We start from the raw sequence: 26,260 nt of genomic DNA, 5'->3' as shown, positions 1-26,260 counted from the left end.
GGACAGGATTTCTAGGTGCAGCCAAGGTGTTGAGGGGATCTGTTTTAGTGGCCTGAGGATCAGGTTCCTGCTTCTTGCAGATGATGTGGTCCTGTTGCAGACAGTGATCTCCAGCTTTCGCTGGAGCGGTTCGCATTCAAGTGTGAAGCAGCTGGAATGAGAATCGGCTCCTTTAAATCCAAGAACATGGTCTTGAATCGGAAAAGGGTAGAATGCCTTCTCCAGGTCAGGGATGAGGTCCTGCCTGAAGTAGTTTAAGTATCTAGGGGTCTTGTTCACGAGTGAGGGGAAAATGGAGCGTGAGATCAACAGGAGGATTGGTGCTGCATCTGCAGTGGTGCGGGCGCTGTCCCGATCTGTCGTGGTGAAGAGAGAGCTGAGCTAGAAGGCAAAACTCTTGATTTATTGGTTGATCTACAGTACAGGCCAAAAGTTTGGAGACACATTCTCATTCAATGTGTTGTCTTTATTTTCATGACATTTACATTGGTAGATTCTCATTGAAGGCATCAAAACTATAAATGAACACATGTGGAGTAAGGTGAAATAACTGAAAACATGTTTTTTTATTATATCTTCTTCAAAGTAGCCATTTTTTGCTCGAATTACTGCTTTACACACTCTTGGCATACTCTTTCCAGGAATCAAAGGGTTGCTGGTGTGATCCAAGGTCACGGCTAATCATTGTGCCATTGTTTAGGTAGACACTTCACCCATTCTGCTGCCTAACATCTGTGTAAGTCATTCTAGACAAACACATCTGCTAAATGTATGAACATTTTTATGCCTTTTAACACTAATGAACCTGTGTTGTCATCATTTTCAATAAAATATTTAGACAGATACTCAACTTTCTATTGCAATAACATAATCTGTTGCAATATCTTTATATAGATGAACAAAAATTGTCCATCAAAATACCAGCCTTTATGATGAATTTCTTCACAGAATGTAAACAGGCCGAGAGAGCAGACACTCCTGCTGTGATTTAATAAAAACATGTGCACGTCTGAAGTGTGTTAGTCTCTGTTTTAACTGTCATACAGTATTATTTAGTAAGTAATTTCTTCTCTGAGGGGTTTGTTTTCTGCATTCACTTTTGGTCATTTTATTTTGAAATTTGTGAGAGGAAGTATTACTTTTTCCAGAATCGTGGGTCTCTGCTGCCCTCTGGTGGTCAAACCATGAGATACAGAAGATAATCATAAAAATGTTCTCGAAATTTAAAATTAAAACAACAAATTAAAAATTCGTGCACGTGGCTCTGTTGTGCCTGATAAAAACCTGAGACACATGGCACCTTCTCCTGGTTATAGGTTTGGTCTTTTGGATCAGGCACTAAGTTGTGGAAACGCAAAAGATATGATGATGTTTTCATCACAGATGCAGTGGATTAAGTTTACATTCCAACAAACACATAAACCATTCAAGCCAATTGTGTTTGACTTTGGTGTTTTGAATTTAGAAATTTTAAACTGAATTTTCTCTGCTTCAGATGAGGTAAAATCATCCTGTGAGTTAAGTGCTTGGTTTAGGGACAAAATGATGTGAAAATTGGACTTGGTCATTAACTGGGCTGCATCCTGTCTCATACAGCGGTGTTAAAGCCACAGGGTCCTAGTTGTTTATAGAGATCACATGGTCCTGCCTGTGAAGCAGCAAACTAAGAGAATCGTTATTTTGTTCAGAATCCAGCTTGGGAAAGTTTCATCCCAGACCTCTGTTCTTTTCTTTTACTTTCTAGAAAAGGAAAATGGCCTGGCACCTGAGCTTGAGCTGATGAAAGGGGGAAGAAAACACATCTGGACAACTATAGCGTCAGCCAGAAAGCATCTCCTTTAATCAGATCTGGCCTCATAAACGTTCGCTCTGTCAGTAAGGCTTAAGTGTAACACACATATAGTGGTCAGGCCAAGATACATTTCAAACAAATAATTTAGAAACACTGTTGTGTGAGATAATGGCTTTGTTTTTGAGGTTTAGGATTTGTAACATACATTTTCTTGTTGTTTTGGTTGCGTTGTGCTTTTATTTTCCTTTGAAAAATAACAGGCAAGTAGGCAAGCCAAACTGGCACAGCATCCAGCTGTTTTTTATATCTATATTTAAAATTTCTGAGTGGGAAAACTGCTTTGTGCAGAACTTCTAAAATCTTGCATGTATCATTTTGTGTTTTTTGTTTCCTCTGCATTGCTTTTAAATACCTCACGTTTGGAGCAATTCAACAAAAATGCACCTAACTGAACACAACAGAGTCCAATGCACTTGACATTGATTGTGTATAGCACATATTGAGTTTTTCTCAGCTAAGGAAGATTTGAAAAACCGATGCTGCGTTAAACCAACAGAAGAGCTCTTCATCTAGTTGCTCTGGTAGAAGCATTTTGTTTTCAACGATTTAATATTTTGTTTTAAACACTTTTCCAAATGGGTCTGCGTTTTATGTTTGCACTGATGAACAGATAAATAAAACATGCAAACAGCTTAATTGTTGGTCTTGCTTGTTTTCTGTTGTGCTACTGTTGCAGAGCCTCCGCCACCAGGGGCGCTGTTATCTCCTTTCATACCCATAAGCGGGGGAGTGAGAGGTGCATGAAATGGAGAAAAATGGCGGATCATGTGCAGGTAAGCAGAGGTTTCATGTTTTTGTTACCGACAGTGTGTCCAGGAGCGGGGGGAAGAGGCTAAACGTGGATCCCGGTGCGGCGTTTCGGGCACAGAAGCATTGTTCGGCTGGTGGGTGCAGCCGGTGTCGGTCCGCGGGCTGTCGGTAGTAAAATAAAGGATGAGCAGCCTGTGTTGACTCGTGGCCTGCTGTCACTGCTCAGGCTGCTTGTTGCTGCGTTAGCTTGTGTTAGCTGCTAAACAGAACGGAGCCGACATAATGCCTTGTGCTCCTAACCCCTGTTATTCTTGATGTTTGTTTCGATGAGAGGCTCGGTACCAGTGGAACCAATGCGTGTTTTTTCCTTTGCGTTTTAAGGTTTAAGAAATAAACAAAAACATACATGGCTGGCAGCGTACGACTAGTAGCTTCCAAGCTAACACACTCCGGTTAATGGTAATTCGCGCCACTGGGGCTCCCATTGGGAACATTTCACAAGTCGGAACCTGCGCCGGAAAGGTTCTCAGTACGTGCTTTACTGGAGGTGTAACTGTTTGTTTACATATGTTATTACCGCCGTCCAAACGCCTTTACGTGCTAGGCTATGCTAACGCTAGCCTCTGCTCAGGCATCAACTTCTCCCGCCCGAGCTGGTTTGAAAACATGACTCGATCTGTTTAACTGTTTGTCGGTGAAATGGGTTGCAGACCCGCAGCTTGTGGGTACTAGGGAGACTGATCCAGGTCACCAGCAGTTTTTACCCATCTGTTGTTATTGTGCGCAGCTAAGCGGCAGTATTTTGTGTTGCTAGCTTTCACGGAGTCCTGGTCTGACTCGGACACATGTGCAGCAGCAATTAAAGGCAAGGGCAGGGTCCAACTTTCCGTTCTCCCGGCTGCTCCTCCATGTTGTCCTGAGAAAGACCTTGTTGTGTGAGAGCCTGACCACTACGGTCTTTTTCTCAGCACGTTTGATCGTGATTAATGCGAGCGCTATTTGGTTTACCGAACTTGTTTTACCTGAATCCCAAACAGTAGAAACGTGGTAGCGGTTGAAGGGGAGGGAGCCTTCGTAATGATGATGATGGGAGAGGCTGTGCGCAGCATCATCCCACACTTTCTTGGATTTCAGCGCGGCGGACTTGTTTGTGTGATGCTCCCTTCATAAGAAGATGCAAATCGACTCGAAAACAAATGATTTTGTTTATTTGTATCCAACAATAATGGCTGATTTGTCTAGTTTTGCATGTATTAATTTAATTATAATGCAACAAAACAAAACAGTTCAAACAAGAAGATCCATTTTTATTGAAGAAATAATTAACTGTGATAGGGCAAATTTGACCTGTTTATAGGGTCATTATAATGTGATTAGTTAATTGATAAAAAAAAACTAAAGTTTGCTACAGAAAATGCATTTCAGTCTCTCAACTGAAATGCATTTTCTTCAAAAGAAGAATTGAAATTAAATTAAAGTTGTACTTTGTTGTTTAGAAGTTTTACCTACTTGTTAATAATTCTAATGAGTGAAAACAAAAACTGTCATACTGGGATGTTTACTGTGGGTTTGGATATAATGAATGAGTGAATGTAAACAGACACATTTCCAAACAAGTATGAAGATTTTATTTATTGAAGCAAAATGTATATTTTCTTTAATGCAGTGTTGAAATGATAAATGAACCACACTTGCATAGCGCCTCAGAGTCAGAGGACTCCAAAGCGCTTTATACTAAGCAACAACACACTCGAGGTCATGCGTTGTTGCTGAATATCAGCACTGGTGTGATTATCTAAGGCCAAATGACACCAGTGCAGATATTCAGCAACAACGCATGATCTCGAGTGTGATATTGCTTTTATACAACAGTTCTACCTGCTCATTTTGTTTTTATAATAACAATAAGCAACAACAGATTATGATTTATTCATTTATTTAATCATTTATCAGACTCCACCAACACAAATTGTCCCAACACGAAACAGAGACGCAGACAAGGCTGTTTCTAGGCAACACAAACGTTTTCTACAAAGCACTGTAATAACGATTAGAATGGCTGTGCACAGCAGAGTGATACTGTTTGTAAACAGTCCAGTGCTGTTGTAGTCCAATATCAGCACTCTTGGAAAGTCTCTTGACCAATCAAATCACTCGGTCGGAACTAACTGTTGTATAATATAATGTGTCATTCATCCATTCACACACACACACATTGATGAACTATGTTGCAGCCACAGCTGCCCTGGTGCACACTGATAGAGGCAAGGCCTGCCAAACACTGGCACCACGGGTCCCTCCTACCACCAGCAGCAGGCAGGGGGGGTTAAGTGCAAGGACACAACAGCAGAATTCACCACTGGGAGCCGGGGCCGGACCTACAACCTAGGGCTGGGCAATAAAATGAAAATTTATCGTTATCGAAATTTCTGACTTATTGAGATAATGTTTCCCATGTCAATAAATTTGATGAAAAAAAAAATGAAATGATGTGTTTAGGTATGCAACGCTTATGTCCCTTTAAGAAGCTGTACCACCTTGAGTCACGTAAAAATGGCCTTGTTCGAGATGAGCAGCGCTTCGCCTGGAAAAGAGACGAGAGCAGACGGATGCAGCAGTGGGAGTGGCTAAAAGCCGGCGTTTAAGTCGGACAGATTTCCCTATATGTGTAGCTCGCGGGTGACGATGGCTGAAGATATCACGTTAGCATTCATACTTGTTTAATTTTTAACTTTTATTCTGGTGCCTGTTAGTAACTGAAGCACATTCTCACATGCTTGTGGATATCATATAATGTAGACGTGCATATGAAGATATAATAAGTTAAGGTGATCAGAAATTTAATGTGCTCATAGGAAATGTGACAAGAACACAAAACACATTTTTCTTTATAACCTATATAATTGTCATCAATAACGTAACATGATTTACAGAATACATTTGACCAACTAACATTTCGCATTCTACCACCAGATGTTTGGATCAAAATGGGAACCAATCAGATCTTAGATCAGGTGAGAGCCAGGCGTTTCTCATCATGCCCTACGTTTTGCAGCCGGTGGAGACCAACTGCAGCACCTTGCTCCAAAATCTGCGCCTGCCTTGATCTTGCATGGTTATCGTTGCCTACATAGGCACGACGTCAGAGCTAGTCGGCATCAAATCTGACACAAATCTAACCTGCATGCCGATCACCGGTGATCTAATCTGCGTAGAGCTGGTTCATCTCGATTATGGCCAATGTGATTCAATAGCCACGTTTACATGTGCACATTTAATCGGATTGACCGCCCAATCCGATCAAAAATTCTGCATGTATACATGTCAATCAGAATGTTCTGAACCGATTTGGCCCGACCGGAATGAAATTTCAATCCGATTGAGAGAGGTGGTTTTGCCCAAAACTCATTCCGATTGACGTGCATGTACACAGCCGTTAGGATTGTTGGAGTAAAATAATGCCCACTCCACTTGTGTGCAACAGCTAGCGAGCCTCCCCGCTGTCATTTAGACTACCCGACTTAAATAAATGACGGCCTAATTTAAGAGCGCCGGCTTTTAAATATGATGACAAGCCGTCCCCGCTTCTATAAAATCTAATCCAGAACTTGCATTTTGTGGAAGTAAAATAAAAATCAGATTATTGCACAAATCATTCGACAAACATGTTCAAGTCTGTACTGGAAACACGCAGATTCATTTGGAGTTTGCAGCACCGATCCCTATTTCTGTGAACGAAGCGCAGCTGCAGCAGGTGGATGGAGACGTGCTCGTAAGGAAGACAGGGTAACATCGGTTACACAGACCTGGTTTGAGTTTAAGGAGGCTGATGTTTAGTAGAAAAACATCCTCAGTTAAATGTTATGGGTGACTTAATGTGTAAAAACATGTTAACACAGAATAGATGAGATGTGGTTCGTTTAACACATGATGAACAGCTTCCAGACTTTCTCAACATCTCCTGTTTAGTTTGAACCAACTTTTCTCAACAGTTTCAGCTTGTTGTTACATTTTATTTATTAATGATAAACCACAACAGAGCTCAGTAATAACACATGAGTCTGAACCCCCCTGAGTCTAAACTCACGGCATGATCGGATCATTTCTGTTAGTGTTTATGTAAACAGAGATTCTGGATTTCCGATCGACCAAGATTTGAATCGGATTGGGGAAATTTGGCGCATGTAAACAAGGCTAATGTAATACACGTGACAGCCCCATCTAGTGGACCACTTTTGTTTCTGTGCATACCTGTAGTTATAGTCCATTTAACGTTATTGAGGTGAAATCCTCAATATATCGTGATATTGATTTTAGGCCATATCGCTCAGCCCTATTACAACCTTCCGATTACTTGACAACCCACTCTACCTCCTGAGCCACTGCTGCCCCTTAATGGGTATGTGTTCTGTATAGCAAGTGCTACTGAATGTTTGGCTATTTGTTTTACTATAAATTATCGTTATAGAGCATATTTTTCAAGAGATTTGTCTAGAAAAATAAACTTAAACAAGTTGTTTTAGTGTTTTTTTTTATCTTAAAGTGGAAGTTTGTTTTTTGTCTTACTTGCTTGAGCTCCACCAACCCAGATGGGCATCTTGCATCTGGTGCACTTGAGTTTTTAAATTTGATGTATTGGGACTGATGACTGGGACGTAAACCAATCAGATCAGGAGTGTGTTGTGCACCCAAACAGTCTTATTGTGGTCACTAAGAAACTTCAAGACCCCTAAACACATTTCTATTAGTAACATATTTCTTGTCAATAACTTTAATATATTTCCTATTAGACAAAAAGTTGCAGGTGTCACAGAAATCGCACAAAATGTATAATTAAGTAGTTTTTAAATAAGATTTGAAAAACATTAAGTTTTAAACACAGTTGTTTATCACTTTTTCTTCTCAACTCGATGTAAAAGTTAGTTTTAATCAATAAAAAAGTTAAAGTCCCATTAGTCCCATATAGAATAAAATTTTAAAAAGTAAAAATGTCTTTAATGTTAATATATGTTACCATACTCAGGAGTTTTGCTCTCAGAAAGCTTGTCTTTAATAATATCTTGGAGGTTTTAATTTTTTTTTCTTTAAATCCCTGAACGTGTTTTTGATTGTTTCGAGAAGAATTTCCATTGCATCACAAAACTGTAATAACCCTCAGTAATAATGTATACGGAAAAGCCACCTCCATAGATCAAATCACTAAAAACTAACTTACAGTGTAATGTAGTTTTGTTTTGCCTTTGCTTGACTTAAAGAAGTCACTCCCAGTGATGAGTACATTGTTTAGTAAATAGTTGATTCTTTGCTAGCAGAACATTTCTGATTTTGAAATAAGTAGGAAGACAAGACCAACCAGACATGTTCCATAAACTTTTAAATAGGGATGGACAATATATCGGCATCAATCAGTACTGGCCGACAGGGTCCGAAATTAAATTTTTTACCCACCGGCAAAGTTGGCCGGTAGATGATGAAAATCTACCGGCCAAAATTCTAAATGATTTAGATCCATCTAAAGCATGTAATTCTATATTATGTTGATTCCAAACAGAGTGACAAAATAATTAAAACATCAATTAGTAAGGAAAACAACTCTTTTGTCATTTTTACTATTTATTTATTTATTTTTAGAGATGTTTTTATGAACTCTTTCACTGAAATCTAGTCAGACTCCTTGTTTTCTCTGTCCATGAAGTCTGGCCTCCTGCTTCTGACATCGTCTTTGTGCCAAAGCATTACAGCCTCATTTGGGTCCTAGTCCTTGATCTCTGGAGAACACAGCTGCAGCATGAGAATATCTGAAAGTGTGTCAGGGCTAGGGTTGTCACGGTAACCGGTGTAGCAGTAAACCCCGGTAAAAAAGTTGACAGTAAATAATAACAGTCTTGTTTTAAAAAATATATATATATCTCGGTGGATTACCGTGGCTGCGGTGTAGGCGCGCTGACCCTTACCAGCCACTGTATCATCTGGAAGTTGCCGGCGGTACATGCGCACTTTGTTGTTTACGACCAAAACTTTCTTTAAGCTAAAGCTGAAATAATGGCAGGAGGAGACGGCAGCACTTGGGACATTTATTATCCCTCAAAGAAGACAAAGTCGGAAGTTTGGGCATTTTTTGGGATATTTGAAGAATGCCGAGGGACAGTTGTCTGTGAAAGGCAGCAACGCTACGTGGCCATCATAATGTAGCCATTGTCTCACGACTCCGCCATGTAGGGCTGCTCGATTATGGCAAAAATAATAATCACGATTATGGTGACTGAAATTGAGATCACGATTATTTAGGACGATTTTTCTATTTATGTTGATTTTATTTGTTTTTATTCAGTCATAAAACTGCTCAGGGCACAATCAGGACAAAAATAAATAAGAAACAAGATGATCACTAAAATAATTCCACATTCCCAGTAGAAAAAGACCAATATAATTATAGCTCATAGTTTATGACCCAAGGGCTATAGACCTTGGTTTAACTCATTTAAGTCTAACCAGTACAGACCCAAATACCAATATCTTGCAAATACTGACAGCAAGAATTATACATTGGCATTTATAACAAATAAATGCAAATAAATTGATGTTCATAAAATGTTACATAACATTTATTGAGTCATGTCAAGGTGCTGTAGGAGAGTGCACTAGCACCGTGCCCTCAGAGAGATTAGTTATTAGTTATCAGCGTGAGGAACTTATTTCTACCTTATTTATATACTATGACGTATTTACAGGTCAATCAGTTAATGTAATAATTGTCCCAAACACAGCTGCACCCCCCACCCCGGTCTCACAGCAATCGGGCAAGCTGCACGTGTGTTTAGCATGCTGCACGCGCACATTTAGCCGTTTTTAGCTGCTCATGAGTCCGCAGGTGCGGGTGTGTGTCACTCACTCTGGTTAGTTTAACAGGGAGCCGGCTCCAAGAGCCGTTTCTTTAGCGACTGACACATCACTGCATCATTCCCTTTCCTAATGTTGTGAAGAACGGTCCAGAGCACAGGAGGAGTGTTTTAGCTAACCTGCAGGAAATGTCGACGACAGTTATCCAGAAAGTAGCTAAGGGTTAGCAGAGATGTTTGAGATGTTCGCTAGGTACTTTTAAGTTAAAAAGTCAAGAAGGGGGTCTGAGAAGCTGCTAGAAATAGCGTCAAAGTCGCTAAGTTGGCGACACTGTGGAGGTGCGCTTCATTTGCAACTCAGGGCAGCGCAAGCGGGAGGAGCAAATAATCGGCTTGTTTTGTTTTTTATAATCGTTCAAAACTCAAATCATAATCGTGATTAAAATTCGATTAATTGAGCAGCCCTACCGCCATCTCCAGTTCGCCACTTTTCACAAAATCTTCTGGTTGCCACTGGTCCTGGTGGTTTTTCTTCCAGTTCGACGAGTTTTCTTTTGGAAGGCTGGCTGACTCCAGTTAAAAACCGCCACATTTCACCGCTAGTTTTAACACGAAGCTAACGGCTAACTTGATAAACTGATTGAATGGGATGGTTGAAATGACGTTGGATGCGGCGCTCACGTTTCGCGTACGTTTGTGTAAGTTGCATGCAGGCGGGAGGAGTATCAGAAATCCATGGAAGATGACTGATAAACATAACTAATTTGGTGCAAACATTTACTCGCCAGGTGGCAGGTAGAGCTCAAAAATTTACTCTCCAAATAGAGCAATTTACTCGAATTTGGCGAGTGGCGAGTGTTTCGGACCCTGCTGGCCGATGTTTTTCATTTTTTAATATATCGGTTCAATAAATAAAACTGGGTGGATATTAACAACCTGGTTCTCGAATGACCTTCTGACTCACAGTGATGCAAGGCACTGTTCTGTTCTGGTCCTGCTGGACCTGACTGCAGCCTTTGACACTGTTGACCATCACCTGCTACTGGAGAGGCTGAGAGACTTGGTAGGCCTATCAGGATCTGCTCTGGAGAGATTCTCTTATCTTTCTGAGCGCTCCTTTTCTGTGGCCATCTCTAAGCTTAGATCCTCCACAACCTCTCTTACCCATGGTGTCCCACAAGGTTCTGTGCTGGGGCCTCTGCTCTTCCTCCTCTATCTGCTTCCTCTTCAGCACATCCTGAGCTCCTTCAAAGGAATCTCCTACTATCTTTATGCAGATGACATCCAACTGTACATCTCCTTTAAGCCCCGTGAGATGTCTAAGCTGCAGCTGTTACACACCTGCTTAGACTCTATCAAAACCTGGATGGCTGGGAGCTTTCTTCAGCTGAATGACGATAAGACTGAGATCCTCATCTGTGCCCCAGACAAGCTGGTTCCCAAAGTCAGAGACTCTCTTGGTCAGCTTGCTTCTCACACCAAACCTTCTGTCAGGAATCTTGGCGTGACCTTTGACCCAGCTCTCACCCTGGATTCTCATGTCAGTTCTCTTGTTCGCTCTTCCTTCTTCCATCTCAGGAACATTGTTAAGCTGAGTCCCATTCTGTTCCTCTCTGAACTTGAGACAGTTATCCACACCTTCATCTCCTCACGCTTAGACTACTGTAACTCTCTTTTCACGTGTCTGAGCAAAACCTCCCTAACGGTCTACAGGTGGTTCAGAATGCCTGTGCTCGGCTTCTGACCAAGTCCTCCAAATACACCCACATCACCCCGCTTCTCCTCCAGCTTCACTGGCTGCCAGTCAACTTCAGGATTCATTTCAAGATCCTGGTTCTGGTCTATAGGGCCTTACATGGACAAGCACCATCTTACATTGGTGATCTTCTTAGTCCCTACACCCCCAGCAGGTCCCTGAGGTCCAGTGATCAAAGCCTACTGGTTGTACAGCACACCAGACTAAAGACCAAAGGTGACAGATCATTTGCTGCTGTGGCCCCCAGACTCTGGAACTCTCTCCCCCTGAGTCTGAGATCAGTGGACTCAGTGGTCTGCTTCAAAAAGCAGCTGAAGACTCACTTGTTCAAGCTGGCTTTTGTATGACCTTCATCACCACTCTCTCTTTATTCTGCTCTCCCCACCTATTCCACCTCTGGATCCACTGATTTCCCTATTATCTATTCACTCTCTCTTATTCTTTACATTTTTAATCACAATTGTCTATTTATTTGCTAATTTTAAATATATTTTTAACCATTTTCTAAATTATTTTTTTATTTTTACATATTTTGCTTTTTTGAAGTGCCTCGTGATTTTTATTTTGAGAGGCGCTATAGAAAAGATATTTTCTTCTTCTTCAACCGATATTTTTTCCATCTCGTCTCCATTTGTTTGCCTATTTCAGAGGGTGGGGGGGTTGATGTGTAATTGTTTAGTAATGTAAACAGTGAATTAAATCATCTCAGAAGTGTAAATGTGTGTGTTGTGTGTACATAACAACGTAAATTCAGCTTTAATAATTTTCATTCTATTCAAAATCTTCTGATTTTAGAAGCATTAATGTCAGTATATCAATATCGGCAAATATCAGTTATTGGCCATAATAGTGATCTCAATATTGGATATCGGTATCGGCCCAAAATGTTTATGTCGGTGCATCACTAGTAGATATTTACCTCATTAGCAGCAGGTGATTGATTTGTTTCTGTTCAGGACACACACACTTTATCCAGTGTAGCGTTGTGGTTTTATGCTCTTTTATGAAAGAGGAACCATGCTACGTATTAATTCGGAATATAAATTTTTAATATTCAATAACCAAGTTTTATATTGTTCAGAAGACTCAAAGGTTGTTTTCATCGATAAACTGCCGATAATATCTGAGTGTCTGTGTTTCAGTTCAATGAGGAAACCAGTTTGACGATTAAAAGTTTTAATTCTTCAAATTAAACTAATGATTTTGAAAATTGACAAACAGGAAATAACAATCAACATTGGCAACTTTGTGGGACAATCTTTAACAGTTGATATGCTGTTCTTGCTCAAATAGACCTTCTGGTGAATTTATGAAGATTGAGAATGTTGTGAGTTGTGAGAGTGATATGATGTGATTATGGATGCGTGTGGGTGCAAAGTGTGGTGAGATGAGGTGAGATGGATGCGTGTGTGCAGCTGATTTTGCTTCAGGAAGAAACAGGTGTCTGAGTGAAAAGTGATGGTTTGAATAAACTTAGGTTTAGTGGAAAAGATGCATCAAAACGCTAAACACCGTGCTGTCTCACCGAACTCTTGTGGACCCTCTTTCGGATCCGGGCCGTGGAGGATGTTGTGGTTCATCCAGATGACACCGGCGGCTGACAGGAGACATAGGTGTCGAACGGAACCGGTCCAGAGTTGCCCTCGGTACACGTTGATGGTAAAGCGTTTTGTCGACGCGCTTTCTTAAGTTAATTCACTCAGAAATCAAAAGACTCGGTAATGAGTCTGCGTTAGAAGTCGCGATTCAGCTATTCTGTCTGGCTGACAGAAACAGCGTGAAAGGGGGGAAGAACGAGCCAACAGGCTCTGCCCCCCCTTTGGTTTTCAGGTCTGTTCTCTTTCGTTGTCCAACACGAACTGAAATCATAAGACTGAAAACTTACCAAAAACCTTTCTCTTCTCAAAGCAAACGTGTGCGTCATCAAATGTGTCTGGAGTTTACTGTGGGAAGATGTGTGTGGGTGTGTGTGAGTGTTTGTGTGCTTGAGTGTGTGTGAAGGTCAGTACCAAACATTCAACATTATCTACTTAAGTGTGGATTCATTAATCCATTATAATTACCCCAAAGCATAAGAACCATTCATTTGATTAAACACATTTATACTGAGCAAAATGATAATGGTTACTTTAACATTAAAATCAAGAAAAAGAAGTTTAAACTTTATGTTTTGACTTGGTCTGGGTACGACTCATGGAAACACATCTTCTGGTAGACTGCAGGTGGCTGATGTTATGGTTTCCTCCCAGACTCGCTGGCGTTCAGGTCTTAATCTGTGGGTGAAAGTTCTCAATGACCCAGCTTAGTCCAGCACCACCTTTGTGACAGAAAAACCCATATTTCCTCACGTTACACCAGAAACATTTCACGCAGTTGGCTGTTGTTAAACGCATGAACGCAGTAGCTCTGGTGTGAGGAATGACCCCAAAATTGACTTTCAGTTTGAATTCAACATTGGCGGGTGTTTTTAGAGGCAGTAAAATCTGCTCCTGTGTTTAAGCAACAAGTTAAAAATATAAAACATAAAATCAAAATGTAAAACGATCCATGGAAGTCTACTTCCTGTTTTAGGTGGAAAAGGCCTGCTCTCATTGATATTTAACATTCAAACATGTATAATTTTTATTAGATGTGACAGTAAGCATTGTTGTTTGAACGCCAAGATGCATTTCACATCTCATTTAGGGCTAATTCATTTTGAAAAATTACAACGGTAAGTATGTTAAATGACAACTACATATGAACTAGAGATAAATAATTGATAGGTTTCAATATAAAATATTACATAAAATCTATCAGTTACAAGCGTAAGTATGTTTGCCGTTTTCCGTAAGTACAGGGAGTGCAGAATTATTAGGCAAGTTGTATTTTTGAGGAATAATTTTATTATTGAACAACAACCATGTTCTCAATTAACCCAAAAAACTCATTAATATCAAAGCTGAATGTTTTTGGAAGTAGTTTTTAGTTTGTTTTTAGTTTTAGCTATTTTAGGGGGATATCTGTGTCTGCAGGTGACTGTTACTGTGCATAATTATTAGGCAACTTAACAAAAACAAATAAATACCCATTTCATTTATTTATTTTTACCAGTGAAACCAATATAACATCTCCACATTCACAAATATACATTTCTGACATTAAAAAACAATACAAAAACAAATCAGCGACCAATATAGCCACCTTTCTTTGCAAGGACACTCAAAAGCCTGCCATCCATGGATTCTGTCAGTGTTTTGATCTGTTCACCATCAACATTGTGTGCAGCAGCAACCACAGCCTCCCAACCACTGTTCAGAGAGGTGTACTGTTTTCCCTCCTTGTAAATCTCACATTTGATGATGGACCACAGGTTCTCAATGGGGTTCAGATCAGGTGAACAAGGAGGCCATGTCATTAGTTTCTCTTCTTTTATACCCTTTCTTGCCAGCCACGCTGTGGAGTACTTGGACGTGTGTGATGGAGCATTGTCCTGCATGAAAATCATGTTTTTCTTGAAGGATGCTGACTTCTTCCTGGACCACTGCTTGAAGAAGGTGTCTTCCAGAAACTGGCAGTAGGACTGGGAGAGCTTGACTCCATCCTCAACCCGAAAAGGCCCCACAAGCTCATCGTTCATGATACCAGCCCAAACCAGTACTCCACCTCCACCTTGCTGGCGTCTGAGTCGGACTGGAGCTCTCTGCCCTTTACCAATCCTTCCACGCGCCCATCCTTCTGGCCCATTAAGACTCACTCTCATTTCATCAGTCCATAAAACCTTAGAAAAATCAGTCTTGAGATATTTCTTGGCCCAGTCTTGACATTTCAGCTTGTGTGTCTTGTTCAGTGGTGGTCGTCTTTCAGCCTTTCTTACCTTGGCCGTGTCTCTGAGTATTGAACACCTTGTGTTTTTGGGCACTCCAGTGATGTTGCAGCTCTGAAATGTGGCCAAACTGGTGGCAAGTGGCATCTTGGCAGCTGCACGCTTGACTTTTCTCAGTTCATGGGCAGTTATTTTGCGCCTTGGTTTGTCCACACGCTTCTTGCGACCCTGTTGACTATTTTGAATGAAACGCTTGATTGTTCGATGATCACGCTTCAGAAGCTTTGCAATTTTAAGACTGCTTCATCCCTCTGCAAGATATCTCACTATTTTGACCTTTCTGAGCCTGTCAAGTCCTTCTTTTAACCCAATTTGCCAAAGGAAAGGAAGTTGCCTAATAATTATGCACACCTGATATAGGGTGTTGATGTCATTAGACCACACCCCTTCTCACTACAGAGATGCACATCACCTAATATGCTTAATTGGTGGTAGGCTTTCAAGCCTATACAGCTTGGAGTAAGACAACATGCATGAAGAGGATGATGTGGACAAAATACTCATTTGCCTAATAATTCTGCACTCCCTGTATGTTTGCTGTTTTATTTTGTAATGTATCCCGTGCATTTCCCGTCCTGACAGTCCTGACAGTGGAGCCTCCACCGGAAGCAGCCTGACAGTGGAGGTCTGCAGCCAGGTGCTCTTTCACATATTTGCAGATTTAGCTTTTTTCAAAGCACAGGCTTCATTAAAATAGTAAAAATATTACAATCAGTTCACTTTCATTAGAGGATAGCAATAGCTGGTGTTAACCCACATCAATGACCGATATTAGAAGGAAAATGGCTGTGATCAGGACTCTGGTTCGATACTTGATGTCAGCTTAGAACATGTCTCCTCACATTTGATTGGGAATCAGAAACACATCACTGTTTAGATAGGACATTATCAGCACGTGACCAGTGTTCAGATATGAGGTGGACATCAGCAGCTCAGCAGAGCTCTGTGTGTTCATCAGACTCATGTTTGAATCTGTATTCCTTCCACAAAGCACCAGGAAATGTTTACAAAGGGTGAAAGTCATTCTGAACAGCATTTGTCGGTGGCAGTGCTGATGCTGATTAGCTCAGTTTGGCTGGACAGCCTGCTCTAGGAAGGGTTCTGGTCGTCCCAAACTTCTTCTACTTGAGGATTATGGAGGCCACTGTGCTCTTAGGAACCTTAAGTGCAGCAGAGATGTTTTTGTAACCTTGGCCAGATCTGTGCCTTGTCACAATTCTGTCTCTGAGCTCCTCAGACAGTTTCTTTGACCTCATGATTCTCATTTGCTTTGACATGCACTGTGAGCTGTGAGGTCTTATATAGACAGGTGTGTGGCTTTCCTAATCAGGTACAGTCAGTATAATCACACACAGCTGGACTCCAATGAAGGTGTAGGACCATCTCAAGGTTGATCATAAGAAATGGAAAGCACCTGATATAAACATAAGTGTCACAACAAAGAGTCTGAAAACTTAGGACCATGTGATATTTCAGTTTGTCTGTTTTCATAAATCTGCAGACATTTATAAAAAATCTGTGTTTGTCAATATGGGGTGCTGTGTGTACATTAATGAGGAAAAATTTATTTAATTGATTTTAGCAAATGGCTGCAATATAACAGAGTGAAAAATTGACCGGGGTTTGAATACTTTCTGTATCCGCTGTAAATCTGGATATAGAGGTAATAACTGTGGAGACCCCTGGAGTCAGGTGAACTTGTTTTGAGAAACTGGTTTGAGATTATTTGAACTTTGTTGCGTGGTGCATTATCCTGCTGGAAGAAGCCATCAGAAGAGGGGTAGGGGTCCATTATGGTCATAATGGGCTTAGAGATGGTTGTGGGTGGAAATCCCAGTAGAGCAATTGGAAATGCGCAGAACAGCTCGTCTAGCACCAGCATGCCTGCCACATTTACAATCACCAAAATCACTATTTTTAAGTTTCTTCCCCATTCTGGTTCTCAGTTTGAACTTCAGCTGATCATCTTCACCATGTCTAGATTAGGGATGTAAATCCCCACCACTGAGGACAATTCGATTCATACCTTGATGCGCTAATCATTGATACAGTACATTTACCATACAAATCACCGGTTCGGATTGGCGAATCTCTCCATCCCTTGTCTAGATGCCTACATTCCTATAGAATAGCTGCCGTGTAGTTGGCTGATTAACTTTTTGGGAAACACTTTACATTAAGGGTCTCTTTAATAAGTTACTTAGTGCATTATTAAGCATTAATAAATAAATGGCCCCTTTAATAACGTTAATATTATTGTTAACTGTTAAGTATCCTTGAGGTAAGGTCAAAGGGCCAGGGAGGGGGTCTGCTTAGTAATGCATTACATGAAATGGTTAAGTACCGTATTTTCACGACCATAAGGCGCACTTAAAAGTCTTAAATTTTCTCCAAAATGTACGCCGCGCCCTATGGTGCGGTGCGCCTATTGTGTTGTTGTGAGACGCGAACGTAGTAGAAGACAAGGGGCGTGGCACAACCGAACTCATATTTGCTCCCGCCGCCTTTTTTAATAAAACACGATTCAAATCACACTATTTTCTTAGGCCTATTAATAACACACATGTGATTTTGTTCATGAGGAATGTTTATGTGGTAAAATCCACCAACTACCGGTAAACACATTCTGAACTTCAACACAGCGCATCAGCGCATAAGAAGAGCACGAGCCGTCAGCGCACGCAATGAGGAAGTGCATGTGCGCTTTAAACCAGGTCTGAACCAGGACTAGACCAGTAAAGTGAATCATGCGTTTGGCTGTTTATAATTTTCACAATGTCTGGTTTGCACTGATATGTTCCGAGTCCCGAGCCCGCACAGGTGTTTTACCGGTATGTTTTACCGTGCTCGCGCCCTATAACCCGGTGCGCCATTTGTATGTGTTAAATACCAAAAAGACACCCGTAACTGAAGCTGCGCCCTATAACACGGTGCACCCTATGGTCGTGAAAATATGGTAGTTAATACATTAATAGTTTATTAATGCTTAATATTGCACTAAATAAAGTAATTAAAGGGATCCAAATTGTAAAGTGTTACTACATTTTGTGTTAACAAGTGATTAAACAGGCTAATATACTGACCAGTGAGTTTAAGCACTCTGGTTTTTTTTGTTGTTGTGTTGAACACATACCAAACCAAGGCCCCAAAACTGAGGTACGCATGAAGCTGTGATCAATTAAAATACATTGCTGACCTAGCAGTCTTGTTGAACCATTAGTGCCCCAGTAAACCTGAGGCTTAGTGCTCAGTCTGGCCTATTGATTGCATCAAGAAACCATTTTTGCTGTTCATGTTGGTGTCTTTGACCACACTTAGAGCTGCTAACATGACAGTAGGTCAAGTTGGCGAGGTCATTTCCAACATCAATCAGTCTTTCTCTGTAGCTGGCACAGAAATGACTGAATATCCTGTTCTGAGAAGTTGGTGAAGGAAAACACTTGATGTTGCTCTCCAAATATTCATTCAAGAAAATCTTTATCAGTATAAATTTAAGTGTGGCTGTGCTCATCTTCTGGTGCACATGGCACATGAGCAGGCAGGGTTTGGGCTGAGCTCTTATCAGAGGTCTGCAGAGTTACTACACATGATGCAACTCCCGCACACACCTGCCTACCAGAACCTGCAGTGCTGTAGGGTCCTCACTTACTTGTGCGAGCAGCAAACACATCGCTTTTTGGATATTATCATCCAGAACTCCATCTCGGTCGCTAGTATGTCCAAAATGAGCGCCCCACCATTTTGAATTTTATCAGAGACCGGCATCTCTCTGTGACTGAGCGTGACTCAGCGTTTTGCATGCCTCCCTGCCACATTAGTGGAATTTGATATCATTAATGTTGTACAGTCTGTCCTTGACTCAGAGCAGTCGGAGAACAGATGAGCATCTTTATCTAACAGCAACGTCTTGTTTTAATATAAGGAAAAAGCCTAAAATCTGTTTTGGTTACAGTTGGAGCAAAGTTCAGTAGTTGCTGCCGTGGTCAAAGTAACATTATTTGTCGTTAAGTCGTCCCCACCACTACCGTACAAACAGAGATGTTTGTGAATGATGTCTTCTGGTTCTGTTGTAGAATCTTGGAATCTTTGATTGTCTTTGCATCTTGTGTCCTCAGCTCCTGACAAGCCCATATTTTCTGTGTTTATTTAGGGCCTTGCCCAGCTGGAGATCCTGTGTAAGCAGCTGTACGAGACCACTGACACCGCCGTCCGACTCCAGGCAGAGAAAGCTTTGGTGGAGTTCACCAACAGCCCTGACTGTCTCAGCAAGTGCCAGCTGCTGCTGGAGAGAGGCAGTGTGAGTGTTATTCTTTAATCTTAGTTAAAGTATTACTAAACTATTAATAGTACATCAGTTCTGTGGTCAATATTTCACTGAGCTCTGTTTCATTCGTTTGTTTTATTTTTTGTCTTCTCTCAATGCCAAAATGAGGAGTCTGAGACTCGCTGAAGTTTCACGGATAAACATTTTAAAAAGAATCACTTTTATTACAAGGCTGGCTCATTTCCGTCCTGTTAAAAGTGAATAAAGAGGTTTCTGTTTCGTGGTCAGGGTGTGGAGGTAATGACTCTTACAGACAGGTGTAATAATTAGGTCATACCACTGGTCTGTACTACTTACATCAGCCCTGTTAGTAATATCACTACAGCAGCGCTAGCTCAGTGGATACCTGCAAAGAAGAAAAAAGCTGCTAAGTTCACTCTAAAGTTGGAGGACATCTGTTTGACATACTTTTAAGTGCATTATAATGTTTTAGGAAATTTTAGGACATGAACCTGGGGCCGCCTTTAGTTGATTAACACTGTTTCTGCATTAGGAGCTGCAGGCTTTTTGAAGTCCAGTGTGTTGGTTTTGCTTTCTTAGCTTTTTTTGCGTGTGTGTGTGAATGTAGCATAAAAACACAACTGTGGGGGAAATGACTAAAATGAATAGGAAATTAAAGTAGTCCAATACTAGAACCTTGGGGAACCCCACTAGTGAAGAGGCAGAGGAAGAAGTTGATTCTCTTGACAGACAAGACCTCGGTCTGCTCAGTTAATTGAATTTTAACCCCGATAATGATCTGAGTTTTGAATGATTATAAAAACAAAACAAGTTGATTATTTGCTCCTCCATCTTGTGCTGCTTCGAGTTGCAAATCAAGCGCCCCTCCCACAGTGTTGCCAACTCGGCGACTTTGTTGCTATTTCTAACAGCTTTTCAGACTCCCTTGTTGACTCTTAAAAATACTAAGCAACCACCTAGAAACATCTATGATAGCCCTTAGCTACTTTTGGGATAACAATCATCAACGTTCCCTGCAGGTTAGAAAAACATTCAGCCTGCACTCCGGACCTACCTTCCGGACATCAAAAAAAGGAGTAATGTAGTGATGTGTTGGTCGCAAAAGATACGACTCTCTGTGCCGGCTTCCTCTTGGAGTAGCCGGAGTGAGTGACACACTGTGTACCCCCAGGCTGATGAGCCACTAAGAACGGGAAAATGCGCACCGCGATGTGCTAAACACACAAACTCAGTACACACACAGCTTTCCCCTGATTGCTGTGAGACTGGTTTGGGGGGTGGTCATCATTGGCAGTGAACGGTTGGATTTGAAATAACGACTTTTGTCGTCAATAGCAGTGAATGCGTTTATTACAAAAATCTTCTTAAATAATCGAGATCTCAATTTCAGTCAAAATAAACGTGATTATCATTGTTGCCATAATCGAACAGCCCTAACAAGACCTGAGCCAGACTAGTGCAGCGACTTTAACCCCTCGGATCTCCAGCCTGGATATTGTTGATAATTCTGTGTCAAAGGCTGCTGTCAGGAGTAAAAGCTAAATAATCTCCAGAGCAGTCTCCTGAGTCTGTAGCTAATAAAATATTGGTTTCTGTGGTGTGAAGATCTTTCAAGCCAGACTCAAACATTGTATTTCTTTTGATTTCATTAAAAATAAAACATCAGCTAAACAAATATTTTCCTTTCTAGATTATTTAAATATAAGCTTTGAAATGGATCTAAGATTTAAAAGGACTGATGAGTCAGGGTTAGGTTTCTTGACTGAACAACTTTGTTTAAAACAGGCTGCCACAGCACCTGAACTCAGACCGTTACATTTAATGATTGAAGTCACTTTTGAAGGACCGTAAAAATGGCTCTCTGGGAGAATGTAGCTGCCTTACTCACTGAATCGGATTAATTTGAATTGTTTTGTTTTTATCTTCTGGGTATGGTGTTTTGTTTATTTTTGTGTCTGTAAAATTCTTTGTACTTTTTATGCTGCTTTCTTGGACCAAGTCACTCTTGGAAATGAGATTAAACATCTCATTGAGATTTAACCTGGTAAAATAAAGGATTATATAAACAATATTGCTTTACTTATAGTTGTTAGTGGCAGCCCTGTTCCAGCAGAGTAGAGCCCATCACTTGAAACTAAATTAAAAAAAAAAAAACAAGTAAAACTTTTGCTATTTACAACAATTCAGTTGAATGTATTTATTGTTACAGCACAGCTGCAACAGACCTCTGGATGTCACCTGGTCCTGGTTGTCCATGTTCTCAGACATGTCAGAGATTTAAAAACTAATAAGAACTAAACATTTTTAACCTTCCTTTATATTCTTTTGTCATAGTAAATACAACAACAACTAGATTCCTAAAGAGATGGAGATATGTCTCAGATGGAGGACATCTGAGCCGGTTGTTATTAGGCGGTTGGAGTTAGAGATGTAAGAAGTTGTCACATCTGATCCTGACCACTTATCTCAGGCTGTAGAGCAACATAGAGCACGTTGTCTCTTGTTGAGCTGCAGTTATTTCACTAACAGTGGTGTGTTAATGTTGCAACGCAGTTTAATTAAAGACCGTATTTGAACTAACACACTGCTCTTTGCTCTCATCAGTCTTCATATTCTCAGCTGCTTGCTGCCACCTGTTTATCTAAACTAGTGTCTCGGACCAGCAACCCGTTACCCCTTGAGCAACGCATCGACATTCGTGAGTATCTTTTCTTTTCACATCAACTCCGGCTAAACTGTTTTAACAAAAGGTTTTTTTTTACTCACCCTGCAAATAGGGCTGTGCTATGAACTGAAAACATTAAAACTTCTGTCGTTTCATATGACACGATCATTCAGAGCGTGCTGTTGCAAACTCTGTTGTCTTTCACTTGAGTGATGGTCTGTAGTACCCCAACGCCGTGTGTATCCAGGGACAGAGTTCTGCCAGTAGGCTGAGACAGAACCAGGTAGCAGAAAAAACGAGGATATTGTTACTAAATTACATTTACGTGGCATTTACACAGGAGAGACTGATTTAGCTGCTGCAGCTTCAGAGGCATCCGTGTGTGTTTGTGTCTGGAGGGGAGGGGAAAGGCGAGACAGAGATGGGGGGGGGGGGGGGGGGTTACAGTGAGCTAAGGAGAAGAGTGGCTTCCAGCATCCAACACGTTTTACATTTAACAACCTTTTAGTAAGTTTTCTCATCACACGATTGACCAGAAACTGTGTGAGCACCCGAACACCGAGACGCGTCAAGCTAGTGTTAGCTTCACTCTGTTCAGGGCTAATTAGTTTAATGTTTCCACTGTGGCTGTAAGTCCAGGGATGATCTGGAAGGATGCCGGACTGCAGCTGGAAGAGCAATGAGGAAAGCTATAATGATACAAACAGCAATGAGGCTCCTTTTTGTGCTGTGAAACTATCTGGGAATATTTTTATTTCTGTAATCTGCTGCTTATTTTATCCTAAACCGTGAAAGTTTAAATGTTGTTGTGACATTTGAACTTGAAGGTTACAGATTTGAATGCTGTGGTGACTGACGTAGACATGGAAATAAGAATCTGAAGCACTGATGAAGTTATTGTTCATGTTGTTCAGGGAACTATGTGCTGAATTATCTGGCGACGAGGCCAAAGTTAGCAGCGTTTGTGACCCAGGCTTTGATCCAGCTGTATGCCAGGATCACCAAACTGGGCTGGTTTGACTGTCAGAAGGATGACTATGTCTTCAGAAACGTCATCGCTGATGTAACACGCTTCCTCCAGGTAACCCATGCTTATCCTGAGACCTTGATCCGATTGTGGTTTTTTTTTTTTTTTTTGTTTTTTTTTTTTTGTTTTTTTTGGAAGTTGTGTTAGTTTCCCAATATTACATTAATGTATCTGCATGTAGCTGCTGCTGTTGTGGAACCACATGAGCTGACTTCAGAGGAAACTGGATCACCTGTATGTTTTAGATGATGTTTGTGTGTTTTTTACAGGACAGCGTGGAACACTGCATCATAGGCGTCACCATTCTGTCCCAGCTAACAAATGAGATCAACCAGGTAGGTTGTAGTTCATCTCAGTGGTCTCCTGGTTCGTGTGCTGCGCCATGGAGATCTAGTTTTATAAACTCAGTGGACATGCATGAACCATTTATCAGAAAGTTTAAGTTCTCTCCAGAAACAACTGATTCAGTCAGAGTTTATTAGGATACATCAATTTCTGTATTTTATCTAATAACTATGAAATAAAGTGGGAGTTTAAAATCTTTTCTTTTTACCAACCTGTGAATTAAGTGATCAAATTCCCTGAGACAGAGCAAAGCTTCTGAATAGAAAAATAATAGACAAAAAGGATCCTAAACCAACCAAAAGGGAAGTTTATTTTAATACGAAAGGTTTATACAGTTCATTAGGAATGTCCCGATGCAACTTTTTCACTTCCAATACGATCAGTATTGACCGATACCGATATCAATCCATATGATATCAGCACAAATCATACACACTTTTAACTATTTTTTAGTGTGGAATGTATGAAAGACTTGATCAAGTGGTATTACTCAATCACAGAACAAAAGCCAGCAATAGTAAGTATGGAAAAAAAAATTATTAACCATTGGTTGCATAAATGTAAACCTTAAACCTAATATATAACAAATGAATAAAAGAATAAATAATATATTAGAATACTCAGAAAAATATTTTTAATGAATAAATAAACAAGATATTTTTTAAAGTGCAAAATACTAGGGATGTTGCGATCACGTTTTTTTATTTATTTTTTGCTCCCGGTCCAATTCCAAGTCATTCGATTACGTGTATCTGTCGATACCGAGTCCTGATCCGATACTTGTCAGAAAAGCATTAAAATAAGACGAAAAAATTCCTATTTACATTTTTTAGGAAGTACACCGATCAAAAACTTGTTTATATTGTGAATATACTTAAAAGTAGCAGCGTTGTTTACTCCCTCAGTATGCAGCTGACGGAGCAGGCAGGGTTACTTTTCTCTGCATAACACCTGTAGCACTCCAGCAAAGTAGCTTGTTTGAAGGCAGTGAATCATGGAGCTGTGTCCAGCATGTTGAATGCTCAGTACGCACACATTACAAGTGTCTGTAGCTCTGCCTTCGCTGTCTGGTTTAAAATACCACCAAGCTGCAGATACTTTAGCTGTTCTGAGGAGACATGTTAGCTCAGTGTTAGCAGGCTTGCTAACAGCGGCGCTTGGTGTCTGAGTCCTTGCCTGCCGTAAATTGTGTGACTTTACTGTGTTGTTTTCGTACAAGAAACACACATTGATGGTGTAGAGGGACTTATTGAAATTAAAACTGTCATTTTTATTCAATTTGAAAATTTCTATCTCCAGATTCATTTTCAAGTCATGTTTGTTGTTTTAAAATGTTAAATCCAATTTATTTCTCCCGATTCCGATCCTTTCAAAAACACGTGATCTGGCCAGATTTCTGATCACATGATCGGATCGGAGCATCCCTACAAAATACTAATTCATGGTCAATTCCGTTATATTTTACAGTCAGCAAATGGTAGGAACTTGTGAGGGCAGGCACATATGAAACTGCTACAAGTCCAAAGTTTCAATTTCACACACGGAAAATCTTCATGCAGTGTTTTGTGATGCTGCTTCAAACAATGAATGAGGTTGGATGCATTAAACATTCCTGGTTCTTTTCCACCACGGGAAACTTGTGCATGGCAAATGTTGCAATGAGCCACCCTCCAGCCACAGACTTGAACAAAAAATACGACATTGCTCTTGTTCCTTGCTACTTTGCTAACACGCACTGTTCTGATCACGTGGGCTTTGCGCTGCTGGATATAATTGCTGGAATTAAATTAGAATCTGAACGAATTGCTAATATTGGACATTTTTGATGCCGTCTGATATAATCCAATGCGGTGTTTTTGGGCCGATATCCGTCCTATTTCTGATATCAATGTCAACTGTTCATACAAATAATCATCACTCAATTGGGTTGAGAGGCTTTTAGCCAATCAAATTAGGCTTCTCTGATCATGTGACGCCAACAAGGCATTGACTCATTCAACGATTGCTTTGGCTTGGGTCACCAGGAGGTCACCTCGTTTGTTGCTGATTTTTTGCTGTTGAATTCTTTGCCTGTGCATTTGAAGTAAAAACTTTGAATACATAAATTCACAGAATTAAAATTCAGACTGTATTTCTTCCATAGATATATGCATATTTTAAGAAATTAAGTGGCAGAGCATTTACAGGGAATGGGAACATAAATGGAAAACTGGACTAAGTCAGTTTAATTTCCTCCAACGTCCACAACCAGTTTTCACTAACCTACTGCCGCATCGGCTGTATAACTCCTATTAAAGCATGTGCTCTTCTTCCTCAGGCCGACACAACACATCCTCTGACCAAACATAGGAAGATCGCCTCCTCGTTCAGAGACTCCTCCCTTTTTGACATCTTCACTCTGTCCTGTAACCTCCTAAAGCAGGTTTGGAAGTTACATCATCACTTCTCCCTGACCATCCTGGTCTAACTTACATAAACCTGTACAAGCCTGGTGTATAGTAACGATATCAAAGAAAGAAAATGGTAAATGGATGCTGTACAAAAGTTTTAGGCAGCTGTGGGGAAAGGCTGTGAAGTTAAACTATAGGAGTTGACGTCACTTCTCCCGGCATGCAACAGTTCAAATCGAAACGGCGCCAAATTGGCAGGCAGAAGCCCGCAGCTGGACTATTTGTTGTTGTCAGAAAACTCAATCAGACAGGAAATATGGTAGATTCCTGTCGTGCCCCAGGATGCAGAACAAATGCGGACGACATAAGGAATGATTCATCTACAGGATTCCCCAAGATCCGGAGCGCCGGTTTCCTAAACTTATTTTGGCGTGGCTTTTTCTGTCTTATTACTCATAGCAACAAGTAAACATCACGTAAAACGTT

At 40.7% G+C, this 26,260-nt stretch overlaps 1 protein-coding gene across 1 annotated transcript in view; it reads left to right on the top strand.

Annotated features, from left to right (window-relative positions):
* The first annotated feature begins 2,532 nt into the window (after positions 1 to 2,532).
* The window catches only part of xpo7 (exportin 7), a 39,628-nt gene continuing 15,900 nt past the window's right edge, over positions 2,533 to 26,260 (top strand). Inside the window, exons 1-6 of the mRNA XM_015966872.3 lie at positions 2,533 to 2,625; positions 19,213 to 19,359; positions 21,952 to 22,045; positions 22,927 to 23,093; positions 23,309 to 23,374; positions 25,702 to 25,806. Coding sequence (XP_015822358.1) covers positions 2,593 to 2,625; positions 19,213 to 19,359; positions 21,952 to 22,045; positions 22,927 to 23,093; positions 23,309 to 23,374; positions 25,702 to 25,806 — 612 coding nt within the window. The 5' untranslated portion in view covers positions 2,533 to 2,592. The remainder of the gene's footprint in view (positions 2,626 to 19,212; positions 19,360 to 21,951; positions 22,046 to 22,926; positions 23,094 to 23,308; positions 23,375 to 25,701; positions 25,807 to 26,260) is intronic.

The sequence above is a fragment of the Nothobranchius furzeri genome, chromosome 6, assembly GCF_043380555.1.
Source record: "Nothobranchius furzeri strain GRZ-AD chromosome 6, NfurGRZ-RIMD1, whole genome shotgun sequence".
NCBI classification, from domain to species: domain Eukaryota; kingdom Metazoa; phylum Chordata; class Actinopteri; order Cyprinodontiformes; family Nothobranchiidae; genus Nothobranchius; species Nothobranchius furzeri.
The sequence above is the reverse complement of the archived record's forward strand: the minus strand, read 5'-3'. Positions and strand labels throughout refer to the sequence as shown.